The sequence below is a fragment of the Macrosteles quadrilineatus genome, unplaced genomic scaffold (assembly GCF_028750875.1).
Source record: "Macrosteles quadrilineatus isolate MER2022 unplaced genomic scaffold, UCM_ALF_1.0 Scaffold_12__1_contigs__length_5162894, whole genome shotgun sequence".
NCBI classification, from domain to species: Eukaryota; Metazoa; Arthropoda; class Insecta; order Hemiptera; family Cicadellidae; genus Macrosteles; species Macrosteles quadrilineatus.
Genome location: NW_026542605.1, coordinates 4,280,618 through 4,302,299, shown reverse-complemented (window position 1 = coordinate 4,302,299; position 21,682 = coordinate 4,280,618). Strand labels below are relative to the sequence as shown.

Here is a 21,682-nt window from a genome sequence, read left to right as displayed (position 1 = left end):
TGATTTCTTAGACAATCTATGCTTCTATTGTTACATTATCGTCATAATTAATCTGGGTATGACTATAGTGAAACAACAGAAGAATTAATAAATTACATTATGAAAAAAAATCCCACCTGCACATCCGATCTAGTTGTAAAATAGGTTCGGCCGAACATTTTACCTTGAAAATAACTTACTTATTTTAACCCTACCTGCAAATATTTTGAGATATCCCACACTATTTAATTTGTCCTTTCCTACCTTTTTATTCACTTTCAAAGGTTGTCTGTGCTGATAAGCTATCTTGTATTGTTGCAGCCGACACGGGTTGCCGGTTCCCCACAAGATGGACGGGGACGTGGTTCCAGTCCGGGATCAGGCAGCCAATCACAATACAAGACGCTAGACTCAGTACAAAGGGTCGATGCCTGTTCTCGGACGGCGACAAGTTCCTATTAGTAGACGAGTGAGTATGATTTATTCTAAAAACTGATATGCAAATAAGCGTGTTTAGCCAAATCATGTAAATGAATAACAACAGTAAAATTAAGTGACATGCCTCGAATAACTTTGTTGCAAGTATGTACCAAATTGTTCATTAGAAATCATTTACCAAGAACCTAATGATCAAAGACAACTGGTCGAGTTCAAAAATATCAAAATGAAATAGGTACTTAAATATAGTTATGATTATTTGCATTTAAAAATGTAGGCTAGTAAATTATAATCATCGTACTTTCTCAATTGGGATTGACTTGCTACGAGATTAATATCATAGTGTAGTAAAATTTGTAAAACACAGCATTTATTGTTGCGATGTGTTAGGAAATAGTTTCGACTATTTGTTGATCCAGACAATCTATAACGATTAGGACTGGTGCTATGCATAAGTTGAATAAGTTTAAACCAAGCATCGACTAAAATTAATTCATTGTTTCTTAAACATCTATTTATAACTTTTAAATTTTTTAAATGTGTTGAATATACTTAAAAAATTCACAAGGAATTTGTTGTGGGATTATTTGAGTGCTATTATCGTTGGATAAAATAAATTTAGGGAAATTCAGCACCAAAACGGAAATCATGGCAATAAGGTTACGATTTTAAATTTCTAACTAGTTTGCAGAAAGTTAAAGTTAAAAGTCGACAAGCATAACAAAAACATTGTGTCTTTCCTGTGATCTGCAATGTAAAAAGGTATCCATACGATATACAGGTTTCATGGTGTGTATAAATGTATCGTAATATATAAAAACATAATACACTGATAGTAAAGTTTGGAACAAATATCGGTGACGATTTATGCAAACAATTGTTATAAAACCCTACTAAATATGAACAAACTGTTATTAAAAATGCTTTCCAATCGATCATTACGGTAAAAGCCTTTACGCTGCCGTTTGCCGGCAACGTCCAAAGTATCAAACGCTTTATCAGATAACGGCTGTGATACCATTTATGCTTCTCTTTATGTAGTCATCAACGTTCCGGTTGGTCAACAATCCGCTAAAAGCCTGTTGTTTAACGGACAACTGATTCTCTCCGTTTTATAAAACTACTTTTCAAACTTCTGCACATGATCGAAAGTTGTAATAAATTGTTCCAAATAATAGTTATGGACTGCGTTTTTTTTTTTTTTTTTTTTTTTTTTTTTACCTCCAAGTATTGCTGGAATGATTTCGATGATTTGTCATTATTCATTACAGACGTACATAGTGCCTGTGCGCAAAATTCAAATTCAAACGTAAATTACTATAACCCAATAAAATATGTTCATTTCCATAGCACAATGTATTGTAAAAGCATAAGTAAATGCTTTGCATATTTATATTGTTATTTTACAAAAGTAACATTGTATGCCTACTATTGCTATCGTTCTGTTACTCTATGTTATTTGTTGATTGCTTGTAGTAGTTGTTAATGAGTGTTTCGTGTAAAAACCTAATCTTTCAACGGCTCAGTAAATAAAAAAAAACGAAATAGCCTTTTGTCGATTTTTTTGGAGCGACAAAAGCTGTGTAATTTTTAAATCGTTATAAAATCTATCCTTTTCAGGTAAATAATTTAAATGCATTTTTAATATTGTAGTTACGATTGTATATTTAATTGAAATTTGAGGCTAAATTTTTAACTCTATTGAAATGTTTTTTTTTTTCAGCAAGAACATTTGCTACCGATGTGTGGTGATCCACGAAAAGCATATAAACGTTCTACAGTACAAAGAAAGTAAGTCACCTCCTTACATAATTTTAGGTAGGTTAACACTTTGGGTAAAATCTTCAGCTATGAAATACAGTATATGTCTGTAATTACGTCAAATATACGAATATGTTTCGCACTACAGTAATGAATGAATAAACCAAAACAACGTTTTGTTGTTTAATAATCATTTAATTAACTAGTTTATACTTTGTTTATCAAACTTTATTCAAATAAAGTTTAAAAATTCGCTCGTACTTGTTAGTATGTTAGTCTATTTGTTTATTTCTTGGATTCTCAATTATTTATTTATTCCATAAATATGACATAACATAAATATATACTGTAAAAATAAATAGAGTAATAGCTCCAAAGGGCCCTTACAGTTTATATGACTTCAAGCGAATCAAACCAAGGAAGTTAAGTCCGCAACTGGCCTTCAATCAATCTTGTGATTGGAAATCCGACATAGCTTTTGACAAAATAACGCTTTACTCCCTTGCGAAATTGATTGGAAAACTTTGTTACAAATGTGATTGGATTCTTACAGTAAGTTTGTTGTGCTAATTTATTTAATCCTTGTTAAGCTCTAGTATAGTAGCTGTGTTTCTGTGTGGTGTATTATTTATTATTTGTTAGTTACAGGTGTGAGCTAATTAATTTGCAAAACTTCAAATTTCTAAAGATAATTTAAATACACTTTAAATATGCATTTTAACGAGTTTTTTTTTTTTTTAATAGTACAACCGGGTTTTTTATAACTTCAATGACAAGACCTTACTATAGCATTTCACTAATGATAGCATAGTGTAATTTTCAAACCCTTAATTTATCCCCCCTAATCATATGTACGAACTTCGATAAGAAGTACACCACAATAACAAGGTTTATTAGATATTACCCACGAGAAACTGTTGTTGGTACATAAGCAAAGTTATTGTTTTATTATATAAAAATAACAGTAGGCCAACAAAATTTAATTTTAACCTTTAGCCTCTTATGTTTACCTTCTAACACGTTCTATAAGAGATTATACGATACGTTATAGTGCATGGTATTTAGTTTCAGACTGACAAATATATTTGTTTAAGATTTATTATCCTCCCACTAATCTCAGTGTGTGTATTTCCCTTCAGCCTACTGTATGCCACGAGACAGTCTGCAGACCCTGTGCTCTCTGATCACCGGGGACGCCCTGTTATACTCCATGTTCCGTGAGGCGGCCACCTCGGTGCCTTGCCCGTTCAGGGGAGGACACACGTTCACCTACAACCGAGGACATGGCGAGTGTCGTTATCCTGTCAGCAGCATTGACTCCTGCACCCAGGACTCTCGACTGCTCCTCAGATATCAGGCGTGTCCTGACGTCCACGGCACTGAGAGCACGGGTAAATTACCTATTTATTTGTGTTTAATTTTGAAGATGTCTGGGTGTTGTTACATGTTTACACGACTTTGCTCACTTGTAAGCTCGCAGTCCTCGTGGATCAGTTTGTGATAGTTTTAATACATATTTCTGCCCGGTGAATAAATATTTATGTTGACGATAACAACCTATACATTTCTTGTATCATTCAAAACTTTAATTTTGTTCAGCAAAATGAAAAATTGTTATAGATAAACGTTGTAGTATGATTACTACAAATTAGAGCACTGGTATATTTGTAATGTAGTATGGCTAAAACAATCGTCATCAGCATCCTCATGCGTTGAGGACATTGAAAGTCAATGGTTTTAATCATGATTTATACACAAATAGGTATGTATGAAGCAGTTGATGCGTGGAGAATAAAAGTGACGAATGGAAGAGATGATAACCTTTTTTATTAAATTAGGTCGTCTGGATTATTGTACAAAATTCAATAAACATTCACCCTCAGCAGCTAGGTGACATATTCGGACATTTGCTTAACATCTATTGAGCGTATACACTTCCGCTGATACTTCAATTCAGTTTCTCACTTTCTATCTACGCACACACAAAGTTTGTATTCTTTCCTTTCGCCTGTCTACTGAACTTTCAAATTAACATATCAACAATCAAATAACCTTAGAAAATTAATTTTGAATAATTGCATGCACTTTGAGTTCAACTTTTATTACTATCACTACTTGCATTTGTTTAATTCTGCATTCCCTCTGCAGTGGAAGAGCTGGAGTGCCTCGCCACCTGGAAGGAGGGCTCGTCCCGCTACCTGGTGGGGAAGGTGGTTCCTCTACATCATACACACTCCACCTCCAATGAGGACAGCTACAGGTGTTTTGTCTACGAGAAGATGTCGGGCCAAGGTCAATCTGCCATGCAGCTGTATGGTGAGGATCCTGAGTTCCCGAGGCCAAAGGCTGACGATGTCGAGTACAGGTTAGTGTTTTATTTTATTTGGGTTTCATTTTAGTTTAATAATTGTAATAAACTTAGAAAATGTATAAACCTTAATGAACGGTATCAGTAATGTGTAACACACATTTTTTCCCGTTGTCTTGTCAAAAACCTCTATCATAGGTATGGTGGGAGTGAGGAAATCACAAAAGTTGCAATAACTGTTAAACCGTAATTTTTACAGCAATGGATGTTACACCATTCTGTTTAGAACCATAAGGACCATAGCTTTCGAAATTTTATTAAAATCAGCCAAGCCGTTTTTTACCATCCCATTTTTGTGGGAAAATCACCAATAAAAACCAGAATAAAATACACTTGGATATAACTTACTATTTATTAGTACACACATTCCAAATTGAATCTTAGTCGTACGAGGTGTTGTATGTAGCTTTGTCTACATATGAACATACACATAGACATCACGTCGAAAGCCACTATTTTCGGGGATCCAAACCGAATACATCCGTCGGAATATGTCCGTGTTTGTACATTCAGTCAGTTATTCTGTAAAGATTCGGATAAATTCTTCATGAGGAGAGCCTCTCAGGATCATAAAGGTTGGGCCAAAGATGTATGTTGAAATTTCATCATTTGTATAATTTGTCTAAGAATAGCAACAACAAACTTTGTAAATAATATATCTTTGCTTATTAGGAAATTAGCTTATAAATGGGGAAAATTATTTAGTTATCAATTATTTATCTTTTATTATGTTTACAAATGGCTTTGTTGCTTCCTCACGACAGACAGCATTATCTAAAATTGAATTTTAGGTGCCCCAATCGTTACGCATTAGCACATTATAAAGCTAATGCTATTTGACTATTTTTACAGTTAATTTTTCACTTAAACGTAAAATACTCTCTTTGATTATGAAAGACACTGAACATTGTAAAAAGCAATAAAGGAAAGGGAAGAAGTATAAAGTATTGTGTTTATTGGCAGTAAAAGCCACTGGTATTAAGGCAAGCAATATTACTTCGATCCATAATACCACACACTTAGGGGTTTTATTGCAGCTATTAAGAGGTTTTTATTGGAAGCCATATTGATTCGTGGGTGTTTCTTTATTATAATTCCCTCAATATCAAGTACTTAGTTTGTGTTTTAAAGGAAAATAACCCGTCATCCAGTTTATCTATTTTAAAATCAACGTAACGAAGATTTTACATAATTCATTTTGCTGACCTAAAGTTAGGAAGGTCTTTTAATGCTATCCAAAAAGAAATCAAAACAGTATCATGAACTAAATTGGATTGTAAAATTGTATTTAAAATTGATTGTTAACATAGCTAGAACTAGTTAATTACCGACAAATTACTTTCCCTGCAAATTAAATGGAAGACGTTAAAATGTTTCGTTGGAAGTCAGTACATCCTTTTAAACGAGTAAGAATTAATGGATCATTTTAAGATAAAGAGATTGCGTTCTTATGTATTGTAGTGTCTGTTAGTTGTTTTATAGCTGATTGATGTGTTACATACTACGTTTGCACTATTTTTTTACATTTAAATATTTTTCAGAGTTGCTCAGTCTGGAGACGCCACATGTAATGGACTCTTCAGCCCCATGGAAGGGTCAAGAACAATGACTTTGAAAAAAGGTAAGTTTAAACACAATATTAATACAAAAAATATTTGTTTACAGCCTTTCTTTACCCTGTATAACATACGTAAAACTAAATTATGTCCAGCTGCTATGTATATCATAGTTTTAGCTTTTGACAAAAAATCTAAGAATAACAGGTTTGCATTATTGTTATTAACAGTCTTGATACCTTGTATTATATATTGCTAATACATATGTAACTTACTAGTTGTAGCCTAATTTTGTTGCTAAATGTTTTGTAAATTCTTATTCATAAATTTTGATGTTAGTATATGTTAAGTGCTAACCAAGGATTTTGATTCACTAGTCACACTTATTAGCCTCAGAACAGTCACTTATTTATAAAGTAAAACAATAACCGTACACATACTCGATTGGAGCATCGAGCATCAATAATGGTTTAAATTGATCTACATTGTAACGCGTTATTTTATGTTATTCACCATATTATGTATGTATGCTGTATGTGTAGGTCAATAAAAAGCTTCATAAGAAGCTGTCTATTGTATTTTCTTATATTTTATGGGATTCCAAAGAGGACTTTAATCTTTTTAATGGTGAAGTAATAGATATATGTTGAAACATTCCATATTTTCCAGTGACTGCGAGTCAGAAGTGCAAGTTCCCCATGTGGTTGACCCAGCATCACCAATGGTACACTCTGGACTACCGCAGTTCCTACAAGTTCCACCATCGCAACACGACACTCCACATATCCAACACCAGTCTGGGGTCTCTGCCCAGCGAGGGGCCTGTGGTGCAGCAGCAGCTGTCTGCCTACGACAAGGAGCAGGAGGTTGGTGGTGGAAAATGTCAGAGAAAATCTCACATTGAATCAAGGGTTAAATAAGACCAGGATTTGTGAATATATTCAACAATTTGTGGTTAGCAACACAATAAAGCTCTGTTTTTATAACTCAGTTGGTTAGTATGTGTGAAAAATATTGGAGGTGTCAAAACACTAAGCTGGAATAGCTAGATATCAGCAGTGCAGTGGCAAGCAGAGGGAAGGCATTGGTAATTTTATGGCCTTGAACAAACTCAGTGTTTTGATAACAATCGGTAGGACAGTAAATAAGTTCTGTTTGTTTCTAAACACTTAAGATGAAATAATGATACACGAGGAGATGAATGGGAAAAATTATGAAGTGTATTTGTGAATTTTTTATGTATCCAAGCAATACAATCAAACTATTTTCCCAAATAAGATAGGTTTTGATAGTCAGTAGGTTAGTCAGCAAACAAATTTCTGATGTAAGGAGTAATAAAATGGGAGAAGGAAATAGCAAGCATAATGCATGCCTGGAAAATTGTCAAACTATGATTCTTCACAAAAGGCCATTATGTCAGTTAAGTGGAAACTGTCGGTTATTATAAGCTTTGAAGTATTGATGAATATACAACAAATTTACTACAAATGTACAGGTACCTAAATGCAAATAGTTTTGTTATTTGGTAAAACAAAACCCACAGTAATCCCCATGTTTTATTCCATGGACATTTTTCAAACATGCAAGCAAATAATGCCTTTATAGGCTTTTGCCTTTAAATTGTTTATATTTTTTTAATGAGCATCTTTTATAAATTACTTTTTGTTATATAATAAACATTCCATCCATTTTTTAAACCTAAACAAAATGTGTTATATGTCAATCACACACCTGCTAATTTCTATAATATTCCAAATGAAATATTCTTAAAATATATAAGTAATAAAAGGTGAGTACAGTATTGACTATTCTTAAGGATAAGGATAACTGACCCATTACTAAGGTAACAGGAAGATGAAGTTTACAAAGTATACAATGTTGTGTTAATAAGGTAATTGGTAACGGGTTTGATTAATTGGTTGCCCAAGGGTGTTTTGATATTCCGCTAAGGATATTATGATTTTGCAGTTAAAGTGCACATCCCTGGCATATTGTCCTTCCTTTTAACTGTATTAATTAGATAAACACTGTTTAGACATCAATGAAAACACATGTAATGCATTAATTTCAACCATAACGTATTACAGTATGTCTTCACTATCACTGTACTGACTTTTTATAACTGACCAATTCGAATGTTATTGTTTATTGCAGATTTAATTATAGTGTACGAAACGTATGTTAAATATTCATTTTATTTTTAGGTTCGAGTTGTGTGTTCAGAGATTCTCCAAGCCAACAGTGAAGTGGCTTATATTATCACCCACTACACTGTAGGATGGTAGGTTTTGTATACGGTTTTACCTACTTGTATCTACTTAAACAGATTAAACCTTGCACCAGTTAAATTATAATTGTTTATATGATTATACTAACATTTTGAACTCTATATTTCAATAGACCTATTGAAAAGTTGTTAACATTTTTATCCTTGCCTACTAAATTCAAATAAATGAGCTAATGGAGCTTCAAAATTTAAGTAATCAGTATTAATAAAATGTTACATATACGGAATAGTTTTCATGTTTTTACTTATTGCGTCTATTTTTTATGAATTGTGTACAATTTTTAAACTTGTAATCTCAGAACTAAATTATTTGTTTATTATTTTTACTAATTTATTGAAAATTATAAAAAAATCTGAATTCACACAAACTATTTACCGGTACTAAACATTTTCAATTTGTTTCAGCCAAAACGGCTACATGTGTATGATGTTCCACAAAAGAGACGCCCACATCATCGAGGTCCAGTCAGGTATTGAAAACAGATTAATATTATAAAATGTTACAGCATATATGAAGGTAAAGGTTTTAAAAAAATTGATGGGATTTTTAAATAGTTTAGAAACATCACTACCAGCGAGCACATAATAAACATCACAACTATCCCCTCTCCTTGATTATCACATCGTCGAGAATTTCTTTTTAATTTACTAAAACCCATCTAGAATGAATCGATAAATGCAATTTTGAAATATTTGAGCAAAATATTATCCATCCAATTTCCTGGTATTAGCCTCATAGATTTGCTTCAATTTACTAAAAGCTTTATCCAAATACTTTAAAGAAAGAATATATACTGTACTACTCATATAGCAGTTTAACTCTTAACATATTTTAGATACGTAAATACAGTTATTTCAGTTTAAAAGCAAACGCAGTCAACATATATTATAGTGGTTTGTTTTGGCTTTCTAACCTAACTATAGTTTTAACAGAATACAAATTTTCTAGTGAAAACCATACAGATTTTTGTGTGCTTAAGGTGAGCTAATCAAATTGACCAAACTTTAAGTATGCATAAATACATTTGTGAAATAATGCAAACTTAATGTAGGTGTCTGTATTTAAGTCATGTATTTTATTATATATTACATTTCAGGAGGGTTTACACGAAGGCCTGAAGACGCGTGCAACTCTGGTTATTTTGACAGGAACACTATTCCGTTCATTACTTTAGTCAGTGAGTATTTTTATTAACTGATTTGTTACCAAGGTTTGTATTACTATGTTCATTTAGTATTTGCTGTTATAAGACATTAATTTGAAAAAAAATATAAGTATACAATATATTTTTAAAAATAACACTATTTTCTAGACTCTTTTACATTTAAAACCAAGTATGATTTGATTAATTGATTGATTTATTGAAGTATGATTTGACTTTGTAAATTGCATAACATTTGAGAGGAAAAATTGGTAGTTTTTAAAATTGCAATGATGTATTAGAGATTATATATTTCTTCAGTTATTAAATTGTAGTGCTATGTATTTTGTTGTTAACAGAAGTGTTGGGTTCAAAATTGAAAAAAATATGATTTTCGTTTAAAGAAACCATACAATACTATTTGAATTGGGTTTTAACAGCAAAATTAGAGAAAGTCTGATACACTCGCTGAAATAATCCTATTTTAAACTAAGAACAAGAATTTTACTAATCAGACTATGTGTTTCTTGACTTAGAAAAATTTGCAAAATTAAATTAGTATCACGAATAACAGGCATCATTCAAGGCGTACGGTTCCTTAAAAGTAACAAAATAAATAAAATACACATTTATACATGTTATGTGTTGTGTATATTTATATATGTTTCTATATTGGTTTTAACTGTAAATTATCATAACATATTATTCAAACAAACTTAGATTAATATTTTCAATACCTGACATCTTTTAAAATCACTATAAGTTTAGCACTATTATTTGTACAAAATATAACCATAAATACAACTCCACTTTATTATTTTAGAATTTTTAACAATAGTATGCTATTTCTCTAATTACAAATTCTATAATAATATGAAACTACCCATGATAAAACCTCTGGAATTCATGCCCCCCCTAACAGTTTGCGAAAAATAAGTTTAAAATCACGGATCAATTTATTTAAATTCATTAGTAACAGTGTCATACAGTGTACATATTCGTTTGGATAAAAACAATAACCTCTTATATTCCTAGCCTTCAGGCTACATAAATTTACTTTGGACTATTAAAAAGATCCATTAAATAATTTAAAAGAGAAATGTGTCGACTGCTTGAATAGTAAAATTTTTAACCCTCAAATTATAAATAGTATTTTTGGCATCTGTTAATTTTTTTCCTTAATTTCCAGCTGAAAACCCAGAAACCAAAAAATGCCCCCACTTTGGCCGGTTCTCAGTGAATGGGGTGAGCAGAAGAGAGCGACACACGAGGTCCCACTCTCGGGACACAGCGGTAAACATATCACGTCATCAGGGGTACAGTGCGGTAAAGTGGTTAACAACCACCGAGGGACAAACTGACATTCAGGACTTGTACAACAGAAGACTCAGGCTAAAACGAAACCTGAAACAAACCAAGGTGGAAAAGCCCTTTCAATCTAAAAATAGGAACTATGACATAATAGGGCGCCATCTCAAAAGAACCCACAAAAGACCAAGGAGAGATTTGGAGCCCTATTCCCAAACAAAAGCTTGTTCCTTGGACTTCAAGACTCTGATGGTTGGCTGTGCATCCTCTGACACAATGGAGTTTCGATCAGAATGCTCTTCCCCAGACAACAATATGGTGTCAGGTATGGAGATTTTGTTTTTACAGTTTAAGTTAAGATTATAAAGTTCCGGGTTAAATTACACTGAATTTAACAGTTGTCTGTTCATTACAATTTGTACTTGGAGAGAATATATGGTTTATCATCCCAAGAATGGTAGCTATATATCCAATTGTCATGAAAATTCTCACTAAATCTAATTTCAAATTTCTATAATATTTTTTAACATGTTACTTTTGAACACATATTATTGTTAGATGTTCTAATTTTGAATGCATTCTTCAAATTCTTAAATATGTAAATTTATATTCGTTTTGATAAACTTCAAGTAGAAATGAAATAGAACAAATCCAATGTAAAATTAAACCGTAGAAATACTAGCATTTTTATATTTGCATAGGAAGGTTTCCCCTAACATTTCTCACAGTATTATAAACCACTTTCTTTCTCTTGCCCTCCCTGTATCTTATTATGTTTTACCAAGTTGACAATTCTACCTCCTGCTCCTCAGCCTACTCCTGCCACGGAGGATGGTCTGACAACTCCACTGCTACTCACTACCTCATCACCACCCCGCTGTCAAGGAGCTCGCGAGGGGCCAAGCGCTACTGCTTCGTCTACCAGAGCCAAGCTGACAATGTAGTCATGTTCTCGACCAGCGCTGATACTTGCAGGCGAGACATAGTCCCTGGATCCACCGGAGTGTTGGCATTCAACATTACTAGTGAAGGTGAAATCTCCAGCATAAACTAAATATTTTTCAAATCAAATCTTGTTATGTTTATTAATATTCTTTATGTGCCAACTGTTCATTTCTATACATTGACTACTTGGCACATGTGATGATCTAAGGAGAAATTGAGTTACAGACACGGTGTTTGATTTAGATATTTAAAAGCTGTTGTAACTTTTTAACTTGTTTTGAAAGGAAAGATTTTTTTTTTAATCAAACGGAAACACTTAGATGTATACCTAAAAATTACTATGGGGTCTATGTCTTATGGGCGAATCAGTAGTGACTGCAAAGATTTGAAGGTGGCTAGTCTGCAATGTCCAGATTATCAACCTTAGATGCAGCCCCTGAACTAAATACAGTCATATAAATGTTTGGAAACCCAATATATTTTTTAATATCAACAGGATAATAACTAACTAAGGAAAAGTTAAATATTGATCTTTTACAAATGTGGATTCCTCTTTTGCAATAAAAAAAATTATGTATATAACATTTGATTATAAAAGGTTGTTACCTGGATCTGCCAGAGTAATCCAAAGGCTGTCTGTCGACTACGCATTTCAAAGCAATAATAGCTTCATCATCAGGTATTCAAGAACACGTTTCACTCATCAGAGGTCGTCAAATAAATATAGTTTTAAGGAAGAAAACATTTGAATTTTATTATGTACTAGCAGAGTACCCGTCCTTCGTACGGGGTTGGCATATAAGTATCAAATGCTTATAGCAGTTATGAGTGAGGACATGGTTTAAGAAATGTCGGTTCTTTTTGAAGTTCGTTCGCTACGCTCACTCACCTTTAGGTTGGAGCTCGTTCGCTGCGCTCACTTTCCTTCAGGTTAGCTCGTTCGCTACGCTCACTTGCCTTCAGGTTAGCTCGTTCGCTACGCTCACTCGCCTCCAGGTTGAAGTTCGTTCGCTACGCTCACTCACCTTTTGGTTGCAAATTAGCTGTTGTCATAAATGTAAAAGAAATAATAGTGCTAGTGCTGCACCCTGTTGGTAATCCTTGTAACTTTAATGCTATTCAACATCACAGAACAGAACCAACTTGTTTAATTGAAACAGCTGTTAAGATTCAATAATTTCATTTCTCATAAGGTTAACATGGGAAACTCCAGAGCCACTGGGGCGGAGCCCGAAAGGATTTTTGGGATAAAAATATGCCTATATGTTAATCGGGAATGTGAGCTATCATCATGCCAAATTTCAGCCCGATCCGACCAGTAGTTTTCGCGTTTACTTTTCCCATACACACACACAGACACCACCTCTTTTTTATAATAGTATAGATAGATTTACCCTTTTTAACGACTGTGATAACTCATTCACTTTGTCGAAGGAGCAGCTCATTTAGTCATGAGTTAAAGTATACACCAAAAAACTTAATAACACATTTTTTTTATTCCAGGACAATGCCAGGAGCTAAACACAGCGTCTAGCCTGCACCACTCCCCCTACTTCTGCATGCTGCTGCTCTCAGTGGTGTTTTGCCTAGTAAGACCAGAGAGGTGATTTTAATCAGGACTTAACCTAGCAAAGTAGTTAGCCAATAAAGTGGTTACACCACTCAGAGTTAGCCGGTTTCCTTCCGTCAGCATCTGATGAATTGGTTACTCTACTCTTTAGTTTGTTTCCAATCGTGATAAATGCGGTGTCTTTATATATAAATGAACATATTGTACATAGTTTCTAAGGTAAAGTTTTTATAGCTTTTAAACGTAATCAGATTAGGGAGAAAGTGGATAGGTGGACCTCGAGAGTGTTAAGGTAAATATTTTGTTATTTTTTTGGTTAATTATCTATGAAGACATGATATTTTAACACGTCATATATATTTTAGTGTACAGATAAAAATTTTAATATATATATGTCTAAGTTTGTTGTTTTGTTTTTTCTGTGATACAATAAAGTAAACTCGGTTATTTATTTCCTATTTCTAATAGAATGAACTTTATCCACATAAAATCTTTTATATTAGATTAAAATTCAATTTTCTAATACTAAATGACTTGTAAATCATAAAAAAAATAATAAACTATTACACACTTTTTTAACAAACAAAATTTATTATATATTGGCTTAAGACTTCTTCAGGAGCAAAAAACAAAACAAATAATAGACTTTGAATAGTTTATTATTTTTATAACGATACAGCCATTTGGTTCTATGAAGAAACTATGACTTGTAAAACATTTGTTTATAGTTTTCAAGGTGTTAAAATTTTATGTGCCAGCAATTATTCTTTTGATCACCCGAATATTTGCTAATATTGATACTATTATTTTATTATTCAGTGAAACTGCTTGTAAACATTTGTTTCATCACTATGTAATCAACTGATATTTTTTGGGCCACAAGATTGATATTTTCAGCAAATGTTATGGTTTAGTGTTCTTTCTCTGTTGTTGAGTAGATTTTTTAGTAAGAATATTGGTACTTACGGTAAAATGTTTAAATTGAATAAGCATTAAAGTGGCCATTAAATTATTTATTTGTTCAATATGTGTTCTTAATTTTTTTTTTTACGTTTTTAAGTCAGCTGTATTGTTATTACCAGGGGTTTTGCTATGAAACAAAGCCAACCACAATCTTCTTGTGGCTCAACATTTTACTTTTTAATCTGCGTTAAGTATGTGTGATTTATTTTTTTTATCCTTACAACTTATAGAATTAAACAGTTAAATCTTGCTTTAGAGAGACTACTTTGTCAGTGGTAATCGTAAAAATGATCTGTGATAGGTAGTAGTGGCTCATAGTGCACTGGATATACAAATTGTGCAGTGGACTTGGTACAATAGTAACATGTTAAGTGTTGTGTTATTTAAAAACATTTGCTATGGGAATATTTGTTGTTGTGGTTGTTTATGCAGTTACTTACAACTATGTTTCCAGTGTTTTCTTAAAAGTAAGAATTTCTTGTGAAAGCATAGTTCTTTTCAAGTCTATTTTCAGCCGCTGCTTAATATATTTAAGAATCAAATTGTTTTTTTATTGTTTGTCACAAGAAAAAATGGAAACAACCTAAGCAGCAAATATAACCCAAAATGCATAATGTAACTTTGTTATAAGTCTCATAAGCAATGTACAAAGTGATTTAAAAGTAAAACATTTACAAAAGAATGCCTCTTACTATATTTGATGCGTCGAGCTGTATGTTCTACTAAAGGTGCCTTGAATGTAACGTATTGTACGAACGGTTGGTGGTTTAATATTATGTGAGGGTGTTATTATAGTATTTAGTTAAAACTGTTTTGAAATCTGATTTCTCTCTTGGATTGTTTGTCAGACATTGTCTATTGTTTTTACATAGTTGTTAAAAAGATATTCGAAACAACAATTTTATTTTGGAATTAGCTTGCTTTATACGTTATGACCATAGAAACAGCTTTATTAGAGATACGTTCATCTAGTTTTGAAGTAGCTTCGAAGATCTAAAACAATTGCAAGCATAGAAAAAATGTTTTAAGAACATGCACAATTGTTTTTTTTTTTTATATATAGAGTATACGTGTTTTTTCTATATTAGTAGTAGTTTTTTTTTTTTTTTTTTTTTTTGCGACTTCTAGGAGAAACCATTGAAATAAACAGACATAACACAAAATTAGAAAAGTAGGGTAGTTAAATTTTTTGTTCATAGATCTGTATATGTATTTGTTTTTATAAATAGAATTAATTGATAATTTGAATACATATGAACTTACAAATTTACTTGTTTAGACAGTTTTAAGTATTATACCAGCAATTTGTGTTATATCAAAAACTATGGTCGTTCTGAAAAAACTTTGTAACTAGTTTAATATTCAACTAGTTTCCTTGCAATCGAAAGTTCTTTTGCAATCATGTGTTGTTGTGATCAAAAATAGAAATACCTATAAAAAGGTTACCATGCGGTATGATTCCTTATAGTTAACAGTTACTAAGAATTCAATTTACTGTACAATTGATTTTTAATGTCTTAAACTTTCAGATAAATGCATAAACAACGGTTATTTGTTACACCTGACAGTTTACACAGAGTTTTTGGTATGCAAACTAACCAACGATGATTTTCTTTATCATATAACTAGACATGTTTCGGCAAACTCTAAGGGAGAATCATTTATCACTTGTATATACTAAGATATGAATGTTGTTATGATAATCATGCAGTGACTGTCTGTGCAGAGTTCAAACTTTTGAGGCTATTGTTGCGTTACCCTGTCCATCATATTGTACAAATGTTCTCAGATGAGTTGTGCTGTTTATTCTTTATTTAGCTGTTAGAGGAAAGTAGCATATTCTCAAGTAGACAACGCCGAAAACCTTATCATTTTAGATTAAATCTTCCTTTATAACGAAGTTGACTAGGATTTTTTTACAAAAAATTGTAAAATTGTTTTATAGTTATTTGAAAAAGTCACAGAAGGTTTTCTTAAAAAAACTGTTTTGTTTTCCATAGTTGTGTCATAGTTTTTTTAATAATTTAAGCTATTTAAACTTTGTTATTCATTGTAAAAGTTACCGCTTATGTTTTTATTGATAAAGTTTTATTTTATATTCAAATCTGATAATATTTTTTCAAGAATGATATGCAGTATTTTTGTAGAAACTTAACTATTGTTTGGAAAAACTGCTACTCCTTCTGTGGCAATTTATGTTTGAATTAGATGCGGTTATTGCTCTCCTAAATACGACATTTCGTACACTTACTTTTACACTTAGTGATGAATTCATAATTTATAACATTCATTTAATTCCCTCCCCCCCTCGGTTATGGATGGCTTACCCAAAAACAAATATTACGAAGTATTTGTTAATATACAAATAAGTTTTTTTAACTAACTAATAAGGCCAGGACTTATTGGCATTGAAAACGTTTTAAAGATGTTATATTTTCGTTTTACTTGGTAGAAAAATGCTAACTTACCGTGCTGCTTTAGTTTTTGTAAAATAAATAAAATGAAATAAAAATTTATATTATGCTTAATGTATAGAACAATACATGTTTTTTTAGGTATGGATCTTTCTTAGGATATATCACTTTCAGTTCGCTACCATTAGTTTTTCATTATAATAGCAGAACAATAATTTATATTCTTTTAAACAAGACTTATGTATAGGTTGTCAGATATTTATAGACTATGTTGTATATTATATTTATATATAACAAAAACAAGCAATACGTTGATGTACATACACAAGCTCATATTTGAGTACAAAACCATGTGTTCTGTTTTATTTTCCTTTCACTTTTCCAGACCTACGCTACCTGTAAATTACAACAAATAACGTTAAAAGTTGTCATTTAGGCCAGGTTGAAAGAGGCCAGCCAGCGTCACTGACTTTGGTGCGATAAGAACGAGCCAATCCTTTAAACATTTTCATAAACCATTTAATTTTCTGCTTTACTTATTAATAATCATGCCACAGGACAATCAAGATTTTAACAATTAGGCCTAATATTTTTATATTTTGTCGTAACAGCTCTTAAAATGACAGTCAACTAGAAATTGAGAGTGAACACCAAAAACACACTCTATATATACTACAGTAATAGAAATATCTGTTTACAATGTGTTCACCAGATCAAGAAGGACGATCAATTAATATATATAGTGTTAGCCTATAGTTATTGAGACTATTAAGCCATTGATTAACGAAAACTTATAAAATGTTATAATCATAAATAGTACAATACACTAGTGTACCTATTGCTTTAAAATACACAATGCTACTATAGTTACAGGTTAGGTATTGTGTATATCATAAATGCTCACAAATTACCAAAAGTGGTGCAAGAGTTTAAGGATCAAAATAATGGTTAACAAAATGTTTAGTTTTTCAAGGATACATCATCCCTCCCAAAGGTTTCACATTAGATAATAAGATACCCCAGCCGCAGCAAACCTGCAGACTAAGCGAATTTCCATTTGCCTGATTGGATGTACACTAAAATGTCTCCTTAAAAATAGCACATTAATTCCTTATTTAAATATAATTACTTTAACGAGTACTTAGGTTTGCTGTAACAGGGAGGGATTTTTTTTATGTTAATAGTCTAGTAAGAAATAAATGCATTTTCTAAATTTGATTAAAATGTGTTTTTGGCCTCTAGGGACCTCATAACGAAAAATTAAACCGGTCCCGGGTCCAGGTCTTACCATGAGCACTACGGTAATAACTTATTCCCTATATGGGAAATTTGCAAAAAAATAAATATCTTAAAAAATATAACCAATTTTTTTCATTGATTGCTCACCTTTTCTGATACCTAATGGCTGAAAACCAAGTAAACTACTTCGGCTACGTTCTTCAGAGCACTTGGAAAATCAGAACCAGATAGTTGGTCAAAATTTGTTAGATAAGCCAACATATTATCCATGTCGCTTAACACTTTCAGTCTCAATTTGATAATATTTGTAGACAACGTTTTAAACTCCCTCTAAATTGAAATTTTTTTGTAAAACTGTTATTGATTAGGTTGTAATTCAAATTTTAAAAAGTGCATTACTAGAATGTCCCGCCAACAAGGCAAACATGTAGAATTAAAATTAATTTCCATTCTAGCTCCTGAGCTGTTGTATTCAATATAATAAATAGGTGACATACCTTATAAATCCGACAAACAGCTCATTTTAAATTGAAGGTCGAAACATGTAAACGACCTTCAATTTAAAATGAGCTGTTTGTCGGATTTATAAGGTATGTCACCTATTTATTATATTAAACATGTAGAGTAGATCAAGCCATTGTCAAACATGCGACCCAGTGTCAAGCGCATGCGCACGGGCACGTCAGGAGAAGCGAGCGACTCCCGGGTTGCCGTGGTGCATCCACCAGAGCAGGAACATGGCTGCATAAGTTGCTGGTACATGGGGGTAAGGCCCCTTGCGATGTATGGTGATCAGTCTAATGTATTTCAGTAAATAATCCGTTGCAGATATCACCTATCAAACTACTTTAACGTAATTTCCAATGTCACCTTTTAATATCAATAATTTGCTCAACCCTTAGTTCACGTTGTGTCCAGTTGTCTAATTAGTAATTTCTGCATATATTAAAAGACAATGCTATTTCTGTATTTAAAATGTTTTAATTAATATAAATAATCATCAAAACTGGCTTTTTGGGCTTTTGATTCATGGTAAATTGTCTCCTCTGGTTAAATTAAGTGGTTCAGTTGTCGTTTCAAGCACAGTGGTTTTGTCGTAACAGTCAATCAATCGCCAATGTCGTAGCTTAAAAGCCACAGAATAGTGTTACTCAACTTAAGGAATTTCAAATTTCATTTGTCCAACATTTACTTGAGTGAATACTCAACCGTACTGTTAAGTGGTTAAAAACTGACTTTAAATTAATGCCTGACCAGAAAAATCTCAAAAATCCACTAAGTACATATAATTTTTTTAGATCAAAGAACTGTTTGATGCTGGTTCATTTTCCAAACACAAAATATCTCCTTTTTAATTTAAAATCATTCCACACACTTTTTGTCGGTTTTAGAATATGTTTCAGTAAATAATTCCAGTATCAGGTCTAAAATTCAACTTAAACTCATCATTTGCAGGTTAATAACAAATCACAACAATCCAAGCAAGGTATGTAAAAGAGTACAACTATCTGTAAAGATAGATTAGTTTACAGAATGAAAAAGTCCATACAAAATAAAATATAAAAAAATAGTTTATAGGTCTAGTTGAAAGATCCAGTAAAATTATAAACTAATACAATACAGTAACCTACTACTGGATTCATAGTTAGTTTTCGTTCCATGGAGACCAAAAATTCAACTTTTTCTGTCTCCTAGAAACAAAATCATTTTCTTTTGAACATTCAACAGTAACAGATCAATTTTAAAATGTTCAACGTAAAAAGGTTAGTGTGTGGTTTAGGCGCTGTATCGATTTGGTGGTTAGTCTCCCGGAATCCTCCCCCACCACCACCACCACCAAGCGAGGAGGAGTTGAGGTTTTGGGTCCCGATCTGGACTCAGTGAAGAAGAAGAGAAGAGATTCAGTCCAGGGAATAGAAGAGAAAGGCCCTGGACTGGTGATGTGGGAATGCACTTGGGAAACTTATAGTGCTCAGAAATTTAAAGGAAGATTTGAAGGAAAACAACACGTGGGAGGTAGAACAGACTGTTCTGAAAGGAAGGCAGCATAATCTATGAAGAATTATTAGGTATCAAAACTTGTGTTTGGTGCTGCTGAAGGAAACATGATGATCACCTTTGCACTGTCAGTAACCAATGCTTCTCAACAAAAATAAAATACAATTCTATACCCAAACTGAATTTATGAGTTTTATATGCTAGTTTTTAAACTTAAAAAAAATATATTTAAAACTGGCGGAAATTGAAAAACAGAATGTTAAGGAAATTAAGAATATGATTAAAAATGACAACATACGTATTTGTTAGAATTATTTCCCCATTGATTTTTTTCAAGGCACGTACATTTTGCTAATGATATTCTAGTACAATTTCTTTTATCTACTTACCTATAGGGAAATTCCTTTATACACACCTCAATGTTCTTCAGTACATTTGGTATCAAAGAGTCGTCTTCAAAAATATCTGCTTCGTCAATCATCTGATGGTTCATATTCAGTTTCTGAAAACAAAACAAGACAAATTGCTAAACAATAGCAGGCTAATTATATGAATCCAAACAAAATAATCAGGCCGACTGTAGTAGATTCAGATTGTTATAATAACTAATCAAAACCATTTTTTTCATTTTAAAATAAAATATGGCGTTATCTGAGAGTATGTTTAGACTTGATCGAAGTTGATAAAACATCGCCTCTAAAGTTGATAAAAGATCACCTCCGATACCAAATACAACAATGTCCTCTTCGATCTAACCATTCACAATAGTTCAGCAATACTCAAAGAATACCTCCTATATATTCTGTGAGGCCAATCAAATTCTCAAACAATTAATGCACGAGAGCCGTCCGTACATTAAGGTCTCCATCATGCTCTTGTCGTAGCGAAGAGAGTTATTTGAAATCTGTGATCAATTCTTTACTTCATCCGTTACGATTCTAGCTATATCTCACGCCTAGAGGACGATTAGTTTTGTCAATAGTATTCAAAAACGTGAAGGAAAATTTACACTTCTGACAAGTATTACGTTCTGTCCATCATTAGAACTTTCTGGTCTCAGTCATCAACCGAGACTGAAGTCCTATGCTGATGGACGGACAAGAAAGGAGTAAGTCTTTGGACAAATAAAATGTGCGTAGGGATGCTGAGAGTGAGATGGTCAATCGGTTAGGCTGACTAAGTCGTTCAGGTATGAGGCTCGTATGAGGCAGTTACCAAAGTTGGATGACTTTTCCATGCAGATCACGGTATTACTGAGCAATAGAGATTCCAAACTGATATGAGACGTTTCAAAATCACTGTCACGGGATACTGTAAGTCCTGGAAGTCTTAAACAAACCTATCAGTAAGCAATGTTTCCACAAATTCACTCTCTACCGTAATGGAAACTAATGAACACTTGTTGCCAGCCCTGATGAGCAAATTTGTATGACCCTCTGAGAACTCGCTAAGCCACTTAGGCCACTTAATTTTAAATAGCAAAACACTTTTTGTAAACATTCAGTCAAATGGTAACAGATTTAAACAAGTATTAACCTCCTTCGAACGGAAACTTAATCACGGAACACGATTGATAGTTGGTGGTAGCGTCAATTTTCTCTCACAAAACTATTTACCACTTGACTAAGGTGAGATTATAACCACTGTATGCTTAAGTGTGGGAACAAGCTAGAATTGTAGTAGGCAAAGTAAAAAAAATTGACTTTGGTCCCGG

The 21,682-nt window shown here is 32.6% G+C and overlaps 1 protein-coding gene across 1 annotated transcript in view; it reads left to right on the top strand.

Annotated features, from left to right (window-relative positions):
• Positions 1–15,337, top strand: part of LOC129004892 (uncharacterized) — a 219,074-nt gene extending 203,737 nt beyond the window's left edge. Inside the window, exons 3-14 of the mRNA XM_054433587.1 lie at positions 301–448; positions 2,141–2,208; positions 3,318–3,569; positions 4,327–4,543; positions 6,088–6,167; positions 6,772–6,968; positions 8,307–8,383; positions 8,795–8,859; positions 9,487–9,567; positions 10,721–11,164; positions 11,652–11,870; positions 13,288–15,337. Of these exons, the coding sequence (XP_054289562.1) occupies positions 301–448; positions 2,141–2,208; positions 3,318–3,569; positions 4,327–4,543; positions 6,088–6,167; positions 6,772–6,968; positions 8,307–8,383; positions 8,795–8,859; positions 9,487–9,567; positions 10,721–11,164; positions 11,652–11,870; positions 13,288–13,391 (1,952 nt within the window). The 3' untranslated portion in view covers positions 13,392–15,337. The remainder of the gene's footprint in view (positions 1–300; positions 449–2,140; positions 2,209–3,317; positions 3,570–4,326; positions 4,544–6,087; positions 6,168–6,771; positions 6,969–8,306; positions 8,384–8,794; positions 8,860–9,486; positions 9,568–10,720; positions 11,165–11,651; positions 11,871–13,287) is intronic.
• Positions 15,338–21,682: the final 6,345 nt, after the last annotated feature.